This window comes from Amphiura filiformis, chromosome 1 (genome assembly GCF_039555335.1).
Source record: "Amphiura filiformis chromosome 1, Afil_fr2py, whole genome shotgun sequence".
NCBI lineage: Eukaryota > Metazoa > Echinodermata > Ophiuroidea > Amphilepidida > Amphiuridae > Amphiura > Amphiura filiformis.
In genome coordinates this window covers 78,746,499-78,771,439 of record NC_092628.1, presented here as the reverse complement: position 1 = coordinate 78,771,439, position 24,941 = coordinate 78,746,499, and the positions used below count along the sequence as shown (strand labels likewise).

The window sequence follows — 24,941 nt, the reverse complement described above, 5'->3', positions numbered from 1 at the left end:
CATTTGAAAACCATATTACAGTGATGATCCCAAACCCAAGATGGATAATTCCCCTCTAAATCAGATACATTTGAAAACCAAATAGTGATGATCTCAAACCCAAGTCAGACACATTTGAAAACAAAATTACAGTGATGATCCCAACCCCAAGGTGGATAATTCTCCTCTAAATCAGACACATTTGAAAACAAAATTACAGTGATGATCCCAAACCCAAGATGGATAATTCTCCTCTAAATCAGACACATTTGAAAACCAAATTACAGTGATGATCTCAAACCCAAGATGGATTATTCCCCTCTAAATCAGACACATTTGAAAACCAAATTACAGTGATGATCCCAAACCCAAGATGAATAATTCCCCTCTAAATCAGATACATTTGAAAACCAAATAACAGTGATGATCTCAAACCCATGATGGATAATTCTCCTCTAAATCAGACACATTTGAAAACCAAATTACAGTGATGATCCCAAACCCATGATGGATAATTCCCCTCTATATCAGACACATTTGAAAACCATATTACAGTGATGATCCCAAACCCAAGATGGATAATTCCCCTCTAAATCAGATACATTTGAAAACCAAATAGTGATGATCTCAAACCCAAGATGGATTATTCCCCTCTAAATCAGACACATTTGAAAACCAAATTACAGTGATGATCCCAACCCCAAGGTGGATAATTCTCCTCTAAATCAGACACATTTGAAAACAAAATTACAGTGATGATCTCAAACCCAAGATGGATAATTCTCCTCTAAATCAGACACATTTGAAAACCAAATAACAGTGATGATCCCAAAACCCAAGATGAATAATTCCCCTCTAAATCAGATACATTTGTAAACCAAATAGTGATGATCTCAAACCCAAGATGGATTATTCCCCTCTAAATCAGACACATTTGAAAACCAAATTACAGTGATGATCCCAACCCCAAGGTGGATAATTCTCCTCTAAATCAGACATTTGAAAACAAAATTACAGTGATGATCCCAAACCCAAGATGGATAATTCTCCTCTAAATCAAACACATTTGAAAATCACATTACAGTGATGATCCCAAACCCAAGCTGGATAATTCTCCTCTAAATCAGACACATTTGAAAACAAAATTACAGTGATGATCTCAAACCCAAGATGGATAATTCTCCTCTAAATCAGACACATTTGAAAACCAAATAACAGTGATGATCTCAAACCCAAGATGGATTATTCCCCTCTAAATCAGACACATTTGAAAACCAAATAACAGTGATGATCCCAAACCCAAAGTGGATAGTTCTCCTCTAAATCAAACACATTTGAAAACCAATTTACAGTGATGATATCAAACCCAAGATGGATAATTCTCCTCTAAATCAGACACATTTGAAAACCAAATTACAGTGATGATCTCAAACCCAAGATGGATAATTCTCCTCTAAATCAGACACATTTGAAAATCAAATAACAGTGATGATCCCAAACCCAAGGTGGATAGTTCTCCTCTAAATCAAACACATTTGAAAACCAAATTACAGTGATGATCCCAAACCCAAGATGGATCATTTTTGTCTAAATCAGACACATTTGAAAACCAAATAACAGTGATGATCCCAAACCCAAAATGGATAATTGTCCTCTAAATCAGACACATTTGAAAACCAAATTAAAGTGATGATCCCAAACCCAAGATGAATAATTCTCCTCTAAATCAGACACATTTGAAAATCAAATTACAGTGATGATCCCAAACCCAAGATGGATAATGTTTGTCTAAATCAGGCACATTTGAAAACCAAATAACAGTGATGATCCCAAACCAAAGATGGATAATTTTGTCTTTAAAACTCTTTTTTGAGTGGTTTTAAAGTAAAAACACACATTTCACTCATTTTTGAGTGGTTTTATAAGTGAATCACTCTTTTGGGGAGTGAGTTTTCACTCTTTTACATTTAGAGAGTACAGTGATGATCCCAAACCCAAGATGGATTATTCCCCTCTAAATCAGACGCATTTGAAAACTAATTTACAGTGATGATCTCAAACCGAAGATGGATAATTCTCCTCTAAATCAGACACATTTGAAAACCAAATTAAAGTGATGATCCCAAACCCAAGATGGGTAATTCCCCTCTAAATCAGACACATTTGAAAACCAAATTACAGCGATGATCCCAAACCCAAGATGGATTATTCCCCTCTAAATCAGACACATTTGAAAACCAAATTACAGTGATGATCCCAAACCCAAGATGGATAATTCCCCTCTAAATCAGACACATTTGAAAATCACATTACAGTGATGATCCCAAACCCAAGATGGATTAAATTGGGACAAACTGTTCAATAATGAGCCAATCACAAAAAAGTATGAGTATGTGATGGTGTTCCTTAGCTATAGGCCTATATGTGATTTTATAAACATTGTGATATTACGATGCGAGGAAAAAATGATGCAAGCCCAATAAATGATTTCTTGGTATTGCATTATTTTTTCGCGATCTTCGCATAAATTGTGTCTTGCATTGACTTGTGCCCTGCCAGGGTGCAATAGGCCGCCTCCTTTCTCCATTATAAAATTACTGAAACATCTATATAATATAAAATAATAGATCAGGAATTGAGTGTATAATTTATTTAAAGTTCTGGTCCATTTATCTGAATTATCTGCCCTTTACGTGAATTTTGCAGATGGGCGGGTTTCAGGCGTAACTTGAGCAGTTGCTATAGAAACGACCGAATCGGAGCATCTGTGAGACTCGACGCGACCAAATTGCATTTAAAAATGTTAAAGGGGCATCTCGTGATTCAACCTCATCCACCCTCCCCACTTTTCTCGAAAAAGGTTGAGATTTTTATACCATTGAAACCTCTTGCTACATAAATGTATACATGTATGTTCGTTTAGCAAAAATATCGTCAAATTGGAATTAAGAAAGAAATTACAATGGATATCTACAGGGAAATGTCATAAACAGAGAATGCTAGGATCACGAAATACTCCTTTAAATATCAAAGACTGATGATAAAGAGTTCCCAGGCTTGTTAACGTTTACGCCTGTATTTACATGGCACGCATGACAGAGATAGATAGATAGAGCGAGGAGAGGAGAGAGAGGGAGAGAGAGATGATAATTGTGATTAAAAATTGTAGCATCTCATATTCTTTCTTTTTTATGATCAGATTTAAGGTTAGCAAATATTTAAACTGTTGCGATTTGGTTGTTCACAGCATCTTGCGAATGGTAGTGAGCTTTGGCAAAATTGTATCATTTCATAGTGAGTGTGTAGAAGAATTCAAATGTCACAAATATACTTTTGTAGCTCCCGTAGAACTTCCCGTGGTTCTTAAGTTATGTTGTAAAGAGGGCTAAAACAACAACACTTTTGTAACACGTACGTAACTTATGAATAACAATAAATCAAGCAAGTTTTCAAAAATATATGATTTGTAGCATGAAGTTTTGCAAAACATCAAAGTGTTATTTTACAATAATGTATTGATTTAGATAATGATTTTTTTTTTTTTTTGACTGCTTATTATATCATAATATGAAATTGGCAAAACACGAAGTAAACACTTTTTTAAACAGTTTGTTTTCATTGAAAGTTTTAATACTTGGAAACCAAAAACTCACAAGGTGTGGTTATCCTGCTGGTCATATTTTTCTTCACTCATTAATTATATTTTTCTATTCAAATGTCATCAAGTTGTGATATGTATATATCTTGTCCCTGATGAGCCTGACATTGCTCTCCGTGCTCTTGACTTGTCACGATTCATTTTCAGTGATGAAGGCATAGTCTCGGGCCAGACTGTATGTGGCTATCAGGAACATGCATGTTTGTTAAGGAACGACGAGCGTTAGGACTCTACACAAACTGGCTGTGTAGGAGACTATGATGAAGGGAATCCCCAATATTGGACGGCTACGTCATCATCTCCACGCTTTTGATTGGTTTATCATGACGTCATATCCACAAAAAGGCGTGGCATATAGAGAAGTTTATGAATAATCACTACGCTGCGGAGTGACTGTGATAATTTCTGTTCAGGCAGGCCTTTGTAAATACAACATTTGGATGATCGCACCGTTGGTCATAGCGTGGCATTGAAGTGACGTCATACTACTAGCCAAAAAAGTATAAATATACGATAACATGCGGGATACAATCATTCAATTCAAACTGAGACTAGTCAAACGACAATACACGTGAAACTACTTCTAGTACTACTACAACAACTTCAGAATTATTCGGTAGTGTTTTAGCAGGTTTTCCAGCTTTTTACTCTGCTGCAACTGATACTGCTACTTCTGTCACCGAGACTAGAACGAACTAACTAAATAACACTTAGAACTTTCAGCATTCTGCATTTTGTTTTACCAAGATCAAGAATGGCTGCAACCGTAATTCCAAGAGACAGTGCCGGTGGTTCACTTGAAACATACAGCCGATGGCGTAACCGTCGCAACGCGATGGGCAACGTAATGGACGGAGTGCAGGCATCTCATCTTCGCACTTTGGATACCAGTTTAAACCATGTCATAGAGCACGATACCAACGAAAGAACAACAGTGGAGCAGCCCACATCAACTGTACCAGAAACATCTACCAACGGTGTCATTGCGGGTGAGAATGACCACAATCTTGCTGCTGTCCTCGGCTTCCCAGTTCATGGCACATCTCCAGCAAGTTTTGAACATGAAGATCATGTAGAGTTGGCCACCCAAGCCTCAGATGGCAATGAAGAAGATTCGGGAGAGGAGAGGGAACGTATTCTGAGAAGCCCCGTTCACAAGCGAAGAAGGAATGCTCTTGCTGATGCCTTAGCTGTGGTTGATGAAGAAAGTCTTCACAGGATACGACGACTTCATGCCAATGCTTCACATTGCTGCCACGAAAGATGGTAGTAGCCTAACTATATACCATTACGGTATAAACTGTTCATTAGACTAATGACATTATGTGAACCTGAGATGTGAACAATGTTCGCATAACGAACTGAGTTTTCGCGAACAATTTTTGCGAATTGAACAATGAAACTGAACTCCTTTGAAGATGATGTCTCGAAGAAGTACAAAAAATTTGAAGTGTGGCATGTGGCAAAATAGACAGATATGACTTAATATGCAGTTTATATTGACTGATGATATTTAAATTGATACCATTTTGATATCATTATTGAGCAAATGTTTTGATTTAGTTGCTTGAATGATGCAACACGATATAATACAGAAAAACTGATTATGATTATGTATTTTGATGTTTGGTAGCTTTTGGTCTTTCCATTTATTCCAAATAATGTCAAAAGTTTTGATAAAACTATATATATGGGGATGCAAATTTATTTTGTGCTCAGATGTTTCTGTATTATATTGTGTATTTGGATTGAAATATATTGCATGATGTTTCGATCAGGTATGATTATGATAATCCGCATGATACTATTAATGTTTTTGTTTCGTTCACATGATGCATATCAACGAAATTGAGCTCACAAAATAATTAGGAATCATGCTTTGTAATCTACTATTGACGATTTTCTTAATACTATATATAGGCCAGTAAACGCCCATGTAAATTCAATCATAGACTGCTTTTACAGTCTATGATTCAATATAAACTTTTGCTGCAGGTTCATAGTCACCATGGGCAACGTAAAATGGTTTGTAAGATTTCGAAATACAATCAAGTATCACATCTTTGTTATCGTAAGAAGATTGTGTTGTGAGTCGTGCCAAAATCAACACAGCCTCCGCATGACTTTGGGGTCACTTTCCCACGAACGAGTCTGTTAACGTCAGGTTTATCAAATCCGTGTTAACATTTTAAAGGGATCTTTCGAAAACACTTGTGTTAAATAACATGAATGATAAGAACGGCCAAATTTGCAAAACCACATGTCCCTTCTCCTTGACTTATAAGTTTAGAGAATCCTCTTTTACAAGAAAATGGATGTATTACTAGACAGGCTCTATATGGAATCTATTATAATTTATGGTGGCATGGTATTCTGTAATTTTGCATGAACATTTTGAAAGTTAAAGCTTGCTGGTCGAGTTGTTTATTAAACTTTTAAGTTAACAAAAAATCAAAAATATCACTTGCAATTTTTTGTGTTTATGTCTGTATCCTTTTGCATAGTGTCACTAAGTATCTCGAAGTCGGTATTAATACATATGAATTTGTGTGATATTTCAATGTTTGACATAAACTTCAAACACTATTCAGCAAGTATGGAAGTAACCATGGTAACTGTTTCAATTCAAGTATGGAATGCAGAAATCCTTTGCTATTGTTGTTACATTATTTACTTGTTGTTTGCATTATGATATGGATGTATGTTACTGAACTTGCCATTAACAATGGAAATATTAAATGTTTAAAAACTGAAATATAAAAAAATGCATTGGTGACATTGTGTTTGTCATAGTTCAAAGTACCCCCCAATAATAATACTTTGGTACTGCAAGCAGTGTTCAAAATATATCCCGTCTTACTCTGATATCTATGTTCACACAATTAAAGTTATGTGTGTTTTAGCTGGTTTCAAATCTAGAATATATGTTTAGTGTTTTAACTGAAAATGCTGTTGGTCCGGGGGCACTAAACTATTATAGAAGTGACGGGTAGGCCCTACACTCTAAAATTTTTGGCCGCCTGATAACGCCTTTTTTTTGTAACAATTCTTGAACACTCATAATATGTTCCACTATTGAACACTGGTATTCCAAATATGAACGACATCAGTGTTCAAGGTGGTGTTCCAAATATGAACGGCAGTGTTCAAGGTGGAGTTCTAGGTTTCTTCCACTATGTTCAAACCTAGAATACCACCTTGAACACTGCCATTCGTATTTGGAACACGTGCACCTTGAACACTCCGTTCATATTTGGAATACATATTATGGTGTAACCATGGTAACTGTTACAACAAAAGGTGTTATCAGGCGTCCAAACATTTTCGAGTGTATGTGTCCACGTCAGGAAGTAGGGGCCTATATCGGTGTATACAGGCGTAGATTCCGGAGGGGGGGGGGGAGGGGGAGAGATCTCCCCCAATATTTTGCCAGGGGGATGGTCCATTCAATTATCCCCCCAATGTTGACGCCTATATATGGGTTTCTGACCAAATTAACCTCATATTTGGCCATTTTAGCTCCCAAAGTGCCCATTTTTCGCGCTTCGCGCGAACATATTCCTCTTTTGCACGATATTTCATCATTTTAGCTTCAATATGGCAACATTTTTCGCGCGCATTTGTGCCATAAACTTATTTCGTCCCAAAAACGTGCTGGATTCACTATACTTCAAGAATTTTTTTCCAACCCCATCCCCCCAATGTCAAAAAGAAATCTACGCCACTGTCCGTATAGAATGTTTGTTTTATAACAAAATGAAAAGGGGTCCGAGGTCATTGAAAAAAATGTATTTGGTATACAATTTAATTAAAGGGGTCATCGGGTAGAAAATTTAGAAGAAATGGAGCAACATTCAATTTTTTTTTCTTGTTCAAAATTTGCAATACAAATTTTTGCTGAAGTAATAATATTATATGGCATTTTGATGATAGTCGATGATGATTTAATATAGGCCTATATAGTAATGAAAAAAAGGGTCATTGGGTAGCCACATTAAAAAAAAAATAGGTCATCGGATATGACTTCCAAAAAAGGGGGTCATAATTGGGTATGTTGGGCTTCAAAAAGGGGGCTTATTAAATGACTAGCACAGTACCTTCACCATGTTCACTTCAAAAGTTGAGTGTCCCTAAATCTCATTATCTCATTTCAAGGTTCATGATAAAGTTTCCCGTCTCTGCTCAAGGTATTTCCACCAGGGGGCGCTATGAAACATTTAAAATAGATATCATCAGGCCAGGTCAGGCCTGGTAGGCCTACATGTATCATGGCCTGATTTTGCATGCGGAAACTAAGGGCGCGGGCGCACAGCACAAATCCATCAATATTGAGAAGAAGGAAAATTATTCCTAACTTATATTTGTCCAAGAAAAAATAAATCAAGAATTGCCGTGTGAATCTTTATCTTTAGCCCGAAAAACACTAGGCTGTTTTGGGCCAGAATATGGTAAGTGCATGTTGACGGTGCGACTCAATATAGGAAGAAGAAGAATGCAACATTTTGCGTGCTGCCCGCATTGGCACATCACACCAAAGTCACCTTCATTTTAGTTAGTCTGACATTTAAAAAAATATCCCAGTAAAACCGGCACAAAATATGCCCCCCCCCCCCTAAATTTTAATGTTTTCGCTGCTGCTGGATCATAAAAGTGCGTTAAAAAACTGAAAGAAACAAACGATGTGTACATGGGAAAGTTAGTTTTATTTTCTCTTCGAAGTGTGGTAGACATGAATCGAATGTCATGATCAGAATGTCAATGCCGAATCCTATGCAACACGATTCCCTCAAGAAATTCGGCTCTGAAGTCCGTTTCAGGAAACATTTGGAGGTCGGTGCGTCTGTGCGTCCTCATATAACAACCTCCTAGGTCACTTTCCGAATTGTAGGTATAAATTTAACCAATTATAGGCCCTAAGTAATGAATATTAATGACTATTACACTTTAAGAAATAAAGGTTCTAAATAAAACATTTTTAGGTTCTCAGAACCGTAAACGGTTCTGTATCACATTTTTGGGGTAATTTTCGACGGTTTTGGAACCATTTTTGGTCCTTTAGAGAACATTAAGGGTTCTCCTGAGAGGACAACCTTAGAACCTTTGTTTTATTTCTTAGAGTGTATAATCTTGATGTTGCTTTTTATATTGCTATGACTTTGAAATTTTTTATTATTTTTTTATTATCAATATCGCCGCCAAAGGAAATTCAAGGCCAAGCTGTGTCAGGTTAGAGTGGATTATTTAGTTGATCATGTGTTAATTAGCGAGCACTTATCCCGTGCTATAGGCCTAATGAGTTGCTAACCTCAGCCTACATGTCAGTTGCAATGTGTGTTTCCCAGCAAATACAAATCGTTTTCGACGTTATTCGCAAAATATAAAAGGTTGCCAGAAAACACATGTCATGTTTTATAAATGGTACGTATAGGCCTAAAGGGATATCATTACGTTTGGGTTTTGGAAAGAACCTTCCTATTAAATCATGCATGACTCAATTACAAATCTCTACATCCCTTTCTTCTTGTCTATTGATATTTTGAATAGTGTTTATCTTTCCCTAATAGATAGCGCCCTGATCGATTCTTCCTGCATATCAATATGCTTCATTTACATTACATTACAGAGATCGGACACTAATGATATTTATGATTTTAATGTTACGCTGCAATTTGTTCTATTTTTTTCGTTTATTTATTTATTTATTTATTTATTTATTTATTTTTGTTTATTTATGTAAATAATTTGATATATTAGAAAGAGGTATTTGAGCAATTTTATAATCCTATGGGGTCATTTTGAACCTCCACCCCTCCCAACTTGCCAAACGCACAACACCTATGAGTTTGCATCATACATGTCATCATCATAAAAAAAAAATTCTATCTATACCTGACGCCGCCGGCAGCGTAATTTCTTTCTGCAACCATAATGGGCCGCAATATATAACTAACCGCATAGTCCGAGGCAAGGTTCATTATTGTCAGGGTTATGGTCTTAGGGTTAGGGTCTTATGGTTAGGGTTAGGGGTTAGGGTTAGGGGTTAGGGTTAGGGTTTAGGGTTAGGGTTAGGGTTAGGGTTAGGGTTAGGGTTAGGGTTAGGGTAAGGGTTAGGGTTAGGGATTAGGGTTAGGGTTAGGATTATATTCGTATTTATTATACTAGTAATAGTATATTGTGTGTATGCAGTTTATTCCGTAATCAATAAGTATCATAAACAAACACCTTTCTGGCACAACGAATCATAGCACAGTCGTGTAGGCATTAGACTATCATACAAAGGTTGTGGGTTCGAACCCCAGGTAAACCGTTATAGAATTTTAATTCTATCGATTTCTTTTTATTTTATTAAGAGGAAATAATAATGGTAATAAACTCGTGTTATATCTATAGCCTCATATGCCTATTAATTACATGTATGTACTATGTGTTATCGCATTGCGGCCCATTAATGCATTATGGTTGCAGAAAGAAATAACGCACGCCGGCAACTAGACTACTATACAAAAAATAGTATCAAATCTTTCCTGCTCAATCAATATAATACTTGCAAATAGATCATAGTTTACTATGGCGTAATATAGACCTGTTATATCACATGTATTTGCATGTAGAGTCTATACATGGTTTGTTATGGTAGGGATTATATACCTCATATATAGATTCCTGTCATCTGATTGGTTGAAAGTGCAGTCATTGAATTAACTATGCCCGCAAAATGAACTATGGACCGGTCCATGGAAATGAACTATGGACCGGTCACGTGCGTCACGATCAAACTGCGCGTTTTCCCAGCTTAAAATGATAGATTACGCACGCGTTAATGTTTTCACGCGCTATAAATACGCAGAAATCGCAGATTGTAATCTGTGCCGTTCGCATTGAAACTATTAATTTCTCTTCCCAAAATCGATGCTTTTAACCAAACAGATGACAAGAATCTTAAGATTTGGTATATAAAACAAATATTGACTGCTTTTTATTCGGGGCATGGTTAAAATTATAGGCCCGCGGTGATCTCAAAACCATGACTATGCCCTCGGCTACGCCTCGGGGCATAGTCATGGTTTTGAGATCACCGCGGGCCTATAATTTTAACCATGCCCCTCATAGCAGTCAATATTTGTATACCATTGCTGGCAGGAGGACTCGAACCAACGATATTGACATTAGCAGTCTGATGCTCTACCATTGAGCCATGACAGCATCTAGTGATGAGGGTCGAGTTTTTAGCTTATACAGTGTTTGTCTGTGATAATACCGCCTCGTGAAAGAAATAAATATAAAATCTCAATTTTTAATTTAAATTTATTTGATAATTTTCTAACCTATATTTTCTTTAGAGCAGGGACAAATATTTCCCTTTTATCCAATTTGACCGCTAAATAAGAATCTATATACTTCTTTTATTACTAATTTAATTCCGCGATTAAGCAATATCAAAGATTAATGTCAAGCATCGCACAACAGATATTTAGTTAGCTTAGTAGTCTTGCACAGTGCTTTTTAACCGCGAGGCGAGGTACCGAGATCGATTCCCACCGCTGCCTGCATTTTTTTTTTAAAGACTGGGAAATAATAACTTGACATTCGCGCGCCGCTGACATTCGTACTGCAGAAGCGGAGTTATAACTTGTTAAACTTTGCTCCATCCGTAAAAGGGTACATTATTTTGGCACTACATTATTTCTTTTTTTCCACATTACTGGTACTAAATATCAAATGGTCATAATTGGCGGTCACTTCAAATCATCCCCAACTGAACGAGGTTCAGGAATGCGCTCTCTTGAACAGGATTTAGCCAAAGCAAACAAAGACTTATACATACATAAGTATAAGCTTATTATCCTCTTCAATAATAGGATTAAAGATTGGTGCTTGACTGGAATTACGTGCTAGTGTCATTGGTTATTGTTAAAAGGTAATAAGGTGTGTAATTGCAATATCTCCTCTGAATAGGAAAGACTCTACATCGAACCATGGATGCTGATGGTTCGCAATACTGTTATTAGCTGTTATTTAGGGGAAGGTATCTTCCAACCCCAAATTCAAATGTAAAATCACAACATTCAAAAACATTTTTGAAACCTTGCTGATATTTGGCAAAACATGTTCGCACAAATATTTTACAATAACAATTTGACAGAATTTTAAAATTGTTGTTGTAGTGTTTTCATACAAAACGTTTTAAAACGACGTTTTAAAACGTTTTCATGACCTTTATTGTAGGATTCGACATTTAATGTTATTTTAAAGAGCATTTTTATCAGAACCAAAATCTAAATATAACCCGTTTATAATGTTCTTCATGTAATGGTATAGTGTCAAATAATTTGAAGGTATTTTCAAGTCCTAGGTCACGGGAGGTCATTTGAGGTCAAATTAATGAAGCAACATCTTATTAAAGTTTTAATAAACTGCTATCGGGTGGCAGGAGTCCAACTCTCACTGCAAGCAAATTTAGGGCATAGGTGTAGTATGAGTCTTCATGCTTCTGATTAAATAAGGCCTTTTGTTTGATGCAAATCGGATACGGTTTTCATAATGCATCGATTTATATTTCCTTTGCATTTTATTGTTTTTTGCATTTATGCAAATTGGCTCATTAATTATAATTTGCATTTATGCAAATTAGCTCATTAATTATGGGGAGGATTATTAGAGGGAGGATAGACAATATAATATATATGATCTGACAAGAGCACATAAGAAACACTGACAGTTTCTAAATAAAAGTACTCTGAACATTAATATGCATTGATTTTTAGCAAAATATTGGCAAAAATACATACCAATTAGCCTTTTTAGTATAGCTCATTAATTATTGATTAATAAGATACAAAAAATTGCTTCAAACAAAAGCTATTTGATCTATGAAGATTTACACTTGGAACAAGAAATACTTTTTGCTTCTAAACGGATGTGATGTAAATGTATTTCGGTGTGTAGGCCCTACAGGTTATGTGGGCGATGGATATGAACACATTTTATAATTATATCGAGCAAAATTATATGACTCGCGCGCGTAAATTAAATTAGCACACAAAATATCTAAACACCAATGCATATCCCGTATTATATAAAAGCTTGGTCATGATTGCTTATTAATATGACGTTTTATGGACTAAAATAAACTAAAATAATAACAGCTTGTCAAGAGATTAAAATGAGTAGGCATGTAAGTAACACGCCCAAATTATTAAAAAAATTAACTACGAGATGAGTGATGACCCTCAAATTAGAAGGAAAGTGGTAGTATAGACGTCAACGATCGCTTGCCGCATGCTGATTTTGTACGGGTAAGTTTCGAGAGTGCTATCTCCTGAAGATAGCGTTATTGGTATCGCTCATGTGATCATGTAATTAACAACTCCAGAGTTCTTAAAATAAATATGAAACAAATTTTTCCACTGAAAATGTTAGCAAATATAGAATGTAAATTAATACTTTGGATCTCCATTTAGGCTCCGTAACGGGAAATAAGAAGAGTCATCCCCCGCTTTTTTATAGATTAAAGTTTGTCTTCATGTTTAGCATGCGCACGGTTTATAATATTAGTAGGCTATTAAAGTCCTGTATTCCTATTCCCGGCCGCGAATGTAGCTACGAACGCACGCAGTTTTTGTTGTAATCTCGTGGTATTGAGAAACATTTCTCAATATGTTTAACATTTTTAATGTGAATTATAATTGGTCATTCGAAACTAGTCCATACAGTCTCGGTTGGTAGGCCTACACGTATAATGCACTCTTGCCAACGACAGAAATTTATAAACCGAAAAACACCGCTTTTTATTTATCATTCTCGCACAGAAACCCTTTCAAAATGATGTTATGAGTTTGAAACTAGGTCCATCATTCGTAATAATATTATATCACAAGTATTGTTTTTTTTTTTTTTTTTTTTGGGGGTTTTTTTGCATTCTGAAGTGCATGGAGTATTGATCTTTGATTTGATAAAATGCGCATCTACACACTTAAAACTACGGGGTCAAAAAATGACCCAAACGGGGTCATTTTTGACCCCAGCATAGTTATCAACTAAACACCATACCACTAACGGGGTCATTTTGACCCCATTGGTCGGGGTCATTGCAATGACTACGTATTTGGGTCAAATAGTAACCCCATTGGGGTCAAAATATTACCACATTTCGGGGTCAAATGAAATGACCCCTTCAAAAGGGTTGCCTTATTGGGTTACTTAATGACCTCATTTCGGGGTCAAATGAAATGACCCATTTGAAAGGGTTGTTTTATAGGGTTACTCAATAACCACATTTAGGGGTTGTTTGGATTTTTTTAGTAGGCTTATGGTCATGCTGGTCCCACCAGGACATAAGTGTGTTTCTGCACAGAGAAAGCATTACATAAACAGCAAACTGCAAAATGCATCTGTGTATCACACTCACACGCAGTCAGTCATCGCCTATGACAGTTCACGTATTGATAAGCTTACATGATATAAGCTTATAACAACTGCAGCCAAGACACCGGCCACGACAGCATAAAATGAATCTGCGTGCATAGACAAGGGTCTATGCATCCTTGCAGTCTCACTTGTCAACTAACTTTTCATATTCCATCATGCAGACAAGCACACACGACAATCCGCTGAGCTGCACAATCAGAACAAATATGGCGCTGATGTGACCACGTGCATGGGAAGCCGATGCCCCGGGGCCGATGCACACCGTGTGTGCAAATAGTTCCGAAATGCAAGTCATTATAAAGTTGACAAATTGGGTAACTTCGGTCAAAAAATTAGTTTTATTTATTAATCAACAAACATTAATTGCAGCTCATGTTTAAACTCATTTATGAATTGAGATTTTCAAAGCGGAAGATTGAAACTGATATCAATGCGCGACGGTATCGGCAAAATGACCACTAAGTTTTTGACCACGTTCGTCGTGGCTAAAATGACCTCGTGAATGTGGTCAAATTAAAACAGTAGGCCTACAACCCCCTTGAAGGGTCAAAACAACCCCAAACGTGGTCAATTCAAAATGACCACGGAAAATATAACCCCGTAGTTTTTAGTGTGTAAGTGGGGGAAATGACTGGATTCCCAGAAATATTTTCTGTTTCATTATCGGCACGTTCATGGACGTATATTTTTTGTTATAAATATGTAACGGTCCTTCTAAAGGGTATACACTTCGTGACAAATGTCTAAATTGGATGAGATGATAATGATCTTCTGTCTACGCCTGACGTGATTTTTAAATTCATGTCACGTCTGTATACTCGTACTTTAAATTGAAATGTTTGCCAAAAACTTGTTTTTCACTGATGCTGATTACAAACAAGTATGATTTCAAGCTGAAAGTTGTAGTCGTTTCTTTTTACAAACTCAAGTCGATGACGCAGATGAGTTCCTGGTTTATTTTCGTCCCGGGATTTTCGAGAAGTTTGTAATGACAACGTTCTCTCAGAAAGGAAGAAAGCAGGATATGAAAAAGATGAGATATTTGAGATAAAACAGGACTATATGCATATATGCAGGTTAAGGAAGAAGTGTCGTGAGAAAAGAAGGAAGGAAGCTGATAAAATATAACAGCTTGGTCATTTCGAGAGGGGGGAAATCCGGTCAAGTAATTTGTATATTTGTTCCGGTCATTTATTTGCGAAGTTCAGGTTTGTGAAAGGAGAAGGTGGCGGGCGCTAAAATATTCGGCTGCCTTTGCCTAAAATTATTGACCCATATTTTTAGTGGCTGTTGGGGGGTGTGGATTAGTCGGAAAATTGTTCTGGTTGATGGGGAAATTGGATAAAAGGGGGCTCATTCGACATTCCGGCAAGTTGACCTGAAATCGGGGGGGGGGGGCAACGTACCCCGGGCGCTACCACTAGGAGGGGGCGTCAAATGGCCAAACCATAATGCCGGTGCCATTCCCACACCCCGCGTCTAAGATATTCTCAGGGGGGGGGGCAATTTTGTTTCTTGCCCCGTGGGCGCTATGTAGTTACGCCACTGGTCAGTAGGCCTACGCCCCTGGAGGTGGAGGAACAAAAAAAACGAAAGGAAGAGAAAAATATAGAAAGGAAACATCAAACATGATGAGAGAAACGGATACTAAAGAGCGAGAGCGATTGAGAGAGGGGGGGCGGGCGGGGGATAGAGAGGAGAGCGAGAGAAGGGTCTCCGAGTATACTTTGGGGGAGGGGTGTAGGGGTAGTCAACTTACCGTTATGAATATCATGTATATGTCTGACGTAGAAATAAGTGTTGTTGATCGCATAGTTGGCTCGTTGACCACGCTTTTTGACGGAGAACTGCAGCCAGATTTTTATCCCTGTACGTCAGAGATGGCAATTTATTTGCATTTCATGCGTTCAGATGCTATATGATACTGACATAATTGTGTTTTTCAAACAATCTAACTGCGTCTGAATGCACGTTATTATCCATATTGGATAATAAGAAAATATTTGCTAATGGTAATCAGAAACATATCACTTTCAAGGCGAATGTGGTAAATCTGTTGAATACGACCTATCCAAGCACAAATTTTGACCAAAATGTAGGTTTTCAAAACCTCAAGTGATCCTTACAATATTTTTCAAAGAGCACACTTATATTATCCATATACTCGTTTCAATGAGCAATTGCTTATTCTCTTTAAATTGCATAGCTTGTCAATGTGCAAAAGTTACTATTTTCGCGGCCCACTAGTACGGTTATTTTTAATAATAAATTCAATGAACTACTTTGCTAAAGAGCGCTTACTAATTGATATGTCAAATGATACAACGACGTTTTGTTTATAAATTACATTCATTAAAGCTGTTTTACAAACGCAACATCAGTATATGTTGCGTGTTAAAAACTATTTAAAAACAATATACTGAAGTTTTTGTTGTTTGTCATTTTTGTATTCCATGCAGGCTTCATCACCGATGACCTTATTCGAGTTGAAGAGGAGGTTGGTGAGCAACGGAAGTATATGGGAGTATGTAGATTGCCAGGAGAAAACACAAAGGTAAATGTTGTCAACTGGATGGCCCGCCCGGCCACCTGGTAAGCGGGCATGATGAGCGAATATGTCATAAGGACAAGCTAACATGATTGGAAACAACAAGCATAATAAACATGCTGTTTACAATGAACAATGGATCAAAGGAAATGATTTTTTTCATTTTTTGAAAATAGCAAACAATAAGCATTATAAAAGAAGGACTATGTTATATTGCATTTATTATGATGTTTTTCGCCTGGGCGTGTTTATTTTATGCAACCATAATGGGCCGCAGCATGTAAAAAAATAGGCCCCCCTATCAAATTTTAATAATTTGTCCGAAAATGTATAGGCCCTATTGTATCGCGAATTTCAAAAAATCAAATTTATTTGATATCATCAGGACATTCTTCGTATTCAGAATGCAATTCGATATGTCTGGTGTGCTCCCATGTCCCACAAAAATACTGTCCAAACGTTCATGGCCCACCCCTTTTAAGTTCGTTTTTTATCATTTTTGAAACTTCATATTTTCTTTTCATTTTTCAGTATCGTCGTATTGACATCATCGTAGCGCCATACAGCGAATACCCGTGTGCATTACTCCATTTCACAGGCTCTGGACATTTTAACCGATCAATGAGGGCGCTAGCAAAGAAAAAGGTACGGTCAGATTCCCAGGAGAGATTCAATTTATTATTTTATAGCAATGAATAGCAATTTACATAGATATAGCCGGGGTTGCACCCCATCCATAAAAAGCCTCAATTTGTAGAAAAAAAGTTTTAGCACTTACACTTAAATGTTGATATTTAGGTTATACATAATTTTTACATTTTCTTTTGTAAATATAAAAAAGTCAGCATAAAAAAGTGCATAACTTATTTTATTATGTATTTATATGTATCAAATTTTCAATTCAATTAATCATTTATTTTATTATTTGATCTTGTGCTTGAACAGGGAATGTCACTTTCGGAGCATGCATTATGCACTGGCGTCGTCCGAAGCGGAACCGTGAAAATTAACAAGGGAACATCATTACCAGTCAACTCAGAGGAAGATGTATTTAGATACCTCGGATTAGAGTACCGTGATCCCGAGGAACGAGATCACTAAACTAATGACAAGCAATTTATTTTTGGAGCAATACGAGATTTGAGACACCGACTGTGATTGTATCAGGCTTGGCCGTTCTTCGATACCCACATAAAAATATACTGTATCTTGTAGTTATATTATTATTATTAAAATAGAACATTACTTTTGACTAATTTCAACCAATGGGATTCGCCAATAGGCCTACATGCACGGGTCCATAGGTCAATGATGTTATTTCATTTGACATTAATTCGGGTCAACATTGAACGGGAACATTATTTATATTTTATCATTTTGTGGGGGAAAACGTATAAAATTTGTCAGAAATCTTTCATTATTAAAATTTTGAATGTAACAGTTGTCTGTTTAAAATGTTAATATTTACTACGCTCACGCTGTAGATGATGCTTGTGCTAAAAATCTCAGGATGAAAATTAACTTGTCTTTTTGGGTGGGTGCGGCGTGCCGCACCCACCCTGTATTCTCTGACTATTGACCTACTTTTTCACATGCCGCAGTGTTGAGAAAATATTCGTGCCGGTTATATCCCAAACACCCACAGAGGTGATAGTTTACGGCGAGTTTTGTAATTATTACTTGATTTTGATATGTAAGTAATACGATAAAGTCGTCATAGGCAGTAATGTGTTTGTATTAAAAGAAATCACAAAAATAATTATTTAAGTAATAGAAATACTATTTGGAAATTGCAGCAAGATTTGCAGATGTTTTTATTTGAACAGTACCAGTTCACCAGTTTTGCTAGTTTTCCTAATCTTTGGGCTAAATTAATAGCATCGTGAAGGTCATATATCATTTTATACTGACAGCTTCGGCATGTACTTAAATACAGCTTGTATGTGCATTGTGTTCAGTGTGTACATAGGCTATTTACTTTTCAAATCTTTGATGCTTGTATAAGGTATTATAGACAAATTATTAGAATGCATGTGCACCAGTAGAAATGGCCCAGGTTGAATAAAATAAATAAACATATGAATGAATATTTTATTCCCTGGATATAGTTTGACGCTTTGAAATACAGTTATGTTAATCATAATAAAGTTACAAAGTTAAAAAATAATATCGAAATATTGTAAAATCAAACATTTCCCCTCATAAGTTGCAATACAACATATTGAGGAACTTGACATGACAGATTTTTAAACTTTGATATGGAAAGATACCCCAGTCCTGTTGTCTCACCAGAGAAGATGAGCAGAAGTCTTTCTATCTGATGATAAAAAAAACTCTAGGTATGATTACGAAAATGTTTTAAATAACTATTATCTACAAAAGTTTTATAACCATGTTTTATATAAAATGTTAACATAAAACGTCTTGTGTTATGATGTGAAGGGTTAATATAAAAACAGGGAAAATCTGTTCCAACTGACCAGCAGAGAACAAAGGATAAGCAATAGATCAGATTAAAATCAGGGAAATATGACACAACCTCCAATGGGGGAATAACAAACATATAAACGTATAAAGTTAAAAACTCTTTTAACTTTGTTTATACGTTTTGTGTTATTCGATGTTGTGTCATATTTTCCCTGTTTTTAATTGTGAACTTGACTTACTCATTCTTCATTTCTCTTGACAATTTTTCATTTGCCCACCCTATTCCTTTTAAAGGAATTTTTATTGTAGCTGACATGTATGACACGATAGTCCCGATAGAGATGAAAAGAGAAGTTGTGTATCATATTTTTGAGAGGAAACGTGCAATTGAATTAAAATAATTATGAATAGTAATGTTGTAATGACATAAATGAGCAGTCACAACTCACAAAATAAGTGTGTTACATATACAAGAGTGGGGTCAAATTATGTAATTCATATTTTAAGAAAAAGTTAGATGTAAAAGTTGTCTCTTTATACAGAATGTTGATATTTGTATAATTGAAATAAAACATAATGATTGTAAAATCTGGGTAAAACCATGTTCTTTTATTTTGTAGATGTTTTAAGGCCTAAGGGTGGTCTTATCCTTGGAATTACAGAAACTTTTTGGCTTCATTGAACTGCTGAATTATTGGTCTAAAGTATATAAAAGTATACATAATTAGAATGGCAAAGACTTGATGAATTCATCTGCGAAGACAAATTTAGGCAAATGCTCATTTTTGGAGAAAATGTTTGGTCCAAAATTTTTTGGACAACGTAACAAAACAATTGTCAATTTTTTTAAATATTTTTTTTTAAAACTAGATAACAATATCTAAGACGTGTTTTGTTATTTTTTTTAATTTGAGCACTATTTAGCAGTTATGAGGCCCAAAAGTTTACTAGCCTTAATCTAACATGTCTAAGGCCCGGTTCATACTTATTCGATGCAACGAAGATACGTGTTTGGCATATCTTGCAGGGCCCGCCGAAGGTTTTTGAAAGTGTGTGGGGGGTGTGTGTGTGGGGGGGGTGGCGTATGCGCCAATGTGATCGCCCATGCTCACATGGGGGGGGGATATCTGAGGGGATTTTGATGAGCCGCCCTCAGAAGCTGGAAATTTGATTTTTCAAACGGGTGGGTGGGCCTGTTCAATACCAGTGCATGGCCTAATGATGAGTGCACTCGCCACGGTACACGAGGTCTCGGGTTCAATTCCCGGCGGTGGCAACATCTGTAGAGATTTCGTGATTTTATCACCTCTCTTTAGGGTATGATTCGATATGCGGACAATTGCGAGTATACGCGCGCATGGGCCTATTAGATGAGACAATTTACGTTTGAGCTAGATAAAATTTGAACATTTTGCTGTAAGTAGGCCTATCTCTAAAAGACATCCTTAACAACATCCAAAAAGAACAAAAAATAGGGGAATAGGGGATAATGCTAATTTCCATAAAACAAAAATGGCCGCTTATGCAGGGCTCAAATTTCAAAATTGATTGATTCTGGGTAAAACCCATACCAATGTATTCCTCTCATTATTACGATCAGAATAAGTATAGTTTGACCTATCTCCGATGTACAGTTCTTGAGTTACAGGCACAAAGAACACTCTGATTTTGGTCAAAGTGGTCTCAAATTGTTCCGCTTGGAACAACATTTTATACAAAGAATAGTTTGCCATATCTCGGGTGTTTTGACCTGATGGGTAACATCCCAAATAGGTCATGGTTAACATGATACAATGGATTTTTTACCCTGTTACCCAGGTAACGACTCACTATATAAATGATTTAGCTGTATATAACAAGAAATGACTTTAAAAAAGACAATGCCTCCAAGATACCAGTGGGCAGCTTTTGTTATTAGTTAAGGAGACACTTATAATGCTAGCTTTAAGGTAACGCTATTGGATATAGATTTTTGTCTGATTGAAATATGTGAGCCCATTCTCTCCTGATTACAAAACTGAAATTTTTATTTTAATCGGATATTCGGTTACCAAAATATGGCCTGTCAAAATGGCACGTAACCAAGAAGTTGGCAACAACTTTCTTTTATTTTGTTATGCAATGTTGTCAGGTAGGCCTTATTTTCTAATTATATATGCAAGAATTATACAAAGTAAAATGTTCAGATCGGCTACAAAATAAAATGGATGCCTTTGGCAAACTTCCATTTGCATAATTAATTAGGGCCCTAATCAACTTTTCTAATAAGTGGCCCTAATTAATTATGCAAATTGAAATTTGCCAAAACGCAACCGTAATTTTGTAGTATAGTGTGTGTTCTACCCATGTACCATGCCTCAGTACCATAGCTCTTTTAATTGTATCTGATTATCTGAAATCTTTACTTTGCATAATTCATGCATGAATTAGAAAATCATCTGGCAACTGGACTTGTCAAAAATATAGAAAATAAAAAGAAAGTTGTTGCCAATTTTTTGTTTTGGTTTCTCGCCATTTTGACAGGCCATATCTCAAGAACCGAATGTAATCTACAGGGCATAAGTTTTAACATACTATAGTATTATTTAAATAGAAAGAAAATCTATATAAATGATAAGCTGTATATAAAAATGGGGAGATTCAACACCCTCTAATACAACATGCACGCCACGGCACGTGCCTCCCTCTGCCTTGCCTATAGCTAAATAATTTATTTTGGTCCAGCCTGCATGCAGTGCAGGGATCATACATGTATCGGGGGTTCAGGGCTCGAGGATTTTACTTTCCCAAACCTGAAATTGTTGCTATTTTGAAGGGTAAAATATCCATCTGTGTACTTAATATTTTTTATGCGTGGTCTTATTTCGTAAATTAAGCTTATATTTTGTAAAGATTTTTTACAGACTTTCTCCTCATCTAGACTATGACCAAATTTTCAATTTCACCGAAAGAAAATTATCCTCCGATTGTGAAGTGGGGGCTTGTCACCCTCCCCCCTCCCACGCCGGTCATTTAACATGTTTAATGACTTCACATATCGATGGCCATCTATTTTATGGGACTATTTGCCGCTTTTGAGAGAACAACGATATAAATTTACTGAAAAGTGTCTAAAAAGTAATTTTGACCGGAAGTTTGGTTACCATGGTTACAGGTTGGTAGTCTAAAAGGTCAATAGTCCGAAAACCCAATAAATGTCGGCCTATTATAACCCCTAATCATTACCCTAACCCTACATGTACACTCTAAATTTAAAAGGATTTTAATTAAAAATAATCCAGGGGATTGTAATTTGGGACCAATCAATTTTAGATTTAAACTTAAATCTTATACAGATTTAAAATTAAAATCAAATGGCTATACGCTTAATTTTAAATCTAAAATTGAGTGGTCAAATCCTTGTAATTAAGAGTGTATAAGCTGACGCTATTATTAACCCTAATCCTATATAACCCTAACCTTATTCCTATGAGGGGCGATCATTAAGTTCGTAGAACAAGGTACTTGAAAAAGGACTAGCAAACTCTTTCTATCTCACTATTGGTTTCTAGCCAATGAAATAGCACGGTTTTTGTAGCGTCGGGAAAAGCGCGCTACCTCATTGGTAAAATACCAATCGCTCGTCGCTCAGCGATATATAAATTCAGCTTTAAACATGGTCAGTGCATACCTTAATGCACCAGTCGCAATTTTTCTTGAAACCTTATGTCAACAAAATGGGGGTCTTCCGATTGCTCCATGAGCCACTCTTCAGCGAACTTGCTCATCAGCATCGATCACCAGCAAAACTGATAGTATGAAGGTAGGATTTAAAATTCTAAAATAGGTTTCACTAACTGGAGGCCATGCCTGGACCACAATTCGGTTGATTTAATTAACTGACCCCTCTCATGTCGTGAATGGCAGCTTGACAAACTGAGAAAAGGGTACAGGATACATTCCGAGAACAGTCCCATGCCTATTAAACCTTCTTCACTTGGTGGCTTGCCTCAATTTTGCTATTAAAATTGTATGATATATGCCTATATATGATAGTACTTTCATTTGGCAAATAATCTGTCATCAAGACTCTCCCTGAATCTCAGAAAACAGCGATGAAGACCTTTCACTATGGTGACCGAGTGATGATCTTCTTAGTGGTGGGAGATCCAGGTGCTTCCACCGAATGGACTCATAATTCTGGTGATTAATGTATGTCATACCACCTTGAGCCAAATATAGATGAAACTTGTCTCGGTCCTCATTCTAAATGGTATCAATTTTGTGCATGAAGATGAGACCCACTACCCAAATGTTAATGAATTTACTGTTGAAAACAATTTCATCAGATATGTCATAGGCCTATATTGTGGCCATCTCATCTTACTTGTTTGATTCTTTATTCATCAATGCCATAGTACCAGCACGTATGACATTACCGGGTGACATTAGTGGTGACGTCAGTAAGTCTTTTGGACCTTATATGATCTTCAAGGACGCTCATTCCATTCTTGAACGCCAAGAACCATTTAGTTGCTGTTGAATATCAAGGACGTCATTACCATTTACAGCAACTGTACATTGTTAAATTTCATTTGAGTTGTCACCACCGTCCGGATAAATTTCTATGATGTCCCTGTATTGACTTCTGGTAGTACCTGTTAATTCATGGAGGTAGGCTTCCTGCCCATATACAGTGATGCAAAAATCGAATATCTTTGCAGTAATGTTTTGAAGGAACAAGCTTTCAAATGAGACCCAACTACTAGCTCCAACTCAAATTTACCGTGCGACAAAGTAGCATACCGAGTTCTACGAACTTTTTGACCGCCCCTCGTATAATGCTCTAAACCAAATTTTTACCATAGGCCTACATGTATAAAAACTATACTGACTGATCCGTCTGCTTCCAAATTTATGAGCAATTTCTGCAATGTTTACTTAAATTATACTTATGAGGAAAATAGGAAAATATCGAGTATGTATTTATTATAACCCTCCCTAACTGTTGACGTATGTAAAAAATCTACATGCGGTATGCCTACACAAAACAATTTCCAAAACGGGCGGGGTTATAGTGCAAATTTATTCTTTGGCAGCAATTCAAATTTTGAGAGAAATCCACAAGAAAATTCTATTGTCATGCACAAAATGCAAATTAATGATTTTTTTTCTTCTAGAATTTGGATTCCTCCACCATGTCAAAGTTTTGAACACGTAAACATAAATCAGCCATTCCAATCAATCAATCAATCAATCCAGTCAATCAATCAATCAATCAATCAATCAATCACTATTGTAGTCAATCAGTCAACTATAAATAAATGATTGAATGAATAAATAAGTAAACACAACACATCATTACAATACAAATTTGTATCGTTTAAAAGATACATAAATAAATAAATAAATAAATAAATAAATAAATAAATAAATAAATAAATAAATAAATAAATAAATAAATAAATAAATAAGTAAATAAATAAATAATACACATCAAAGTTATCACAAAATTGCTGTGAGAAAGCTCATAGGTGGGCAATATTACACATATTTCTGATTCGCTAGTTTCACGGCTTCCCTTTCATTAGGCGATAAATAAATAAATAAATAAATAAATAAATAAATGATATTTTCATGCAAAAAATGTTAACAGATTTTTTCCTAGACTCTTTTCTACTTTCACTACTATATATTTTGAAGCGTCAATATTATCCTTAACACAATTATATATATATCAATTAGACAATCAATTTTGCAATAAATAAATAGATAAGTAAGTAACTAATAAATAAATAAATAATGAATTGAAATAACTAATGAAATAAATATTATTACTAGGCCTAATAAAAACTGTATCTTGGTATTTTGGTATAATATTTGCTTTATCTCAAAATGTAGGACCTATTTTTTTAAATGTTT

At 35.9% G+C, this 24,941-nt stretch overlaps 1 protein-coding gene across 2 annotated transcripts in view; it reads left to right on the top strand.

Annotated features, from left to right (window-relative positions):
* Positions 1-18,340, top strand: part of LOC140154060 (DNA polymerase lambda-like) — a 71,808-nt gene extending 53,468 nt beyond the window's left edge. For both annotated transcript variants that reach the window (XM_072176676.1, XM_072176683.1), the window contains exons 8-10: positions 16,525-16,619; positions 17,145-17,258; positions 17,559-18,340. In XM_072176676.1, coding sequence (XP_072032777.1) covers positions 16,525-16,619; positions 17,145-17,258; positions 17,559-17,714 — 365 coding nt within the window. In that variant the 3' untranslated portion in view covers positions 17,715-18,340. The remainder of the gene's footprint in view (positions 1-16,524; positions 16,620-17,144; positions 17,259-17,558) is intronic.
* The last annotated feature ends 6,601 nt before the right edge of the window (positions 18,341-24,941 follow it).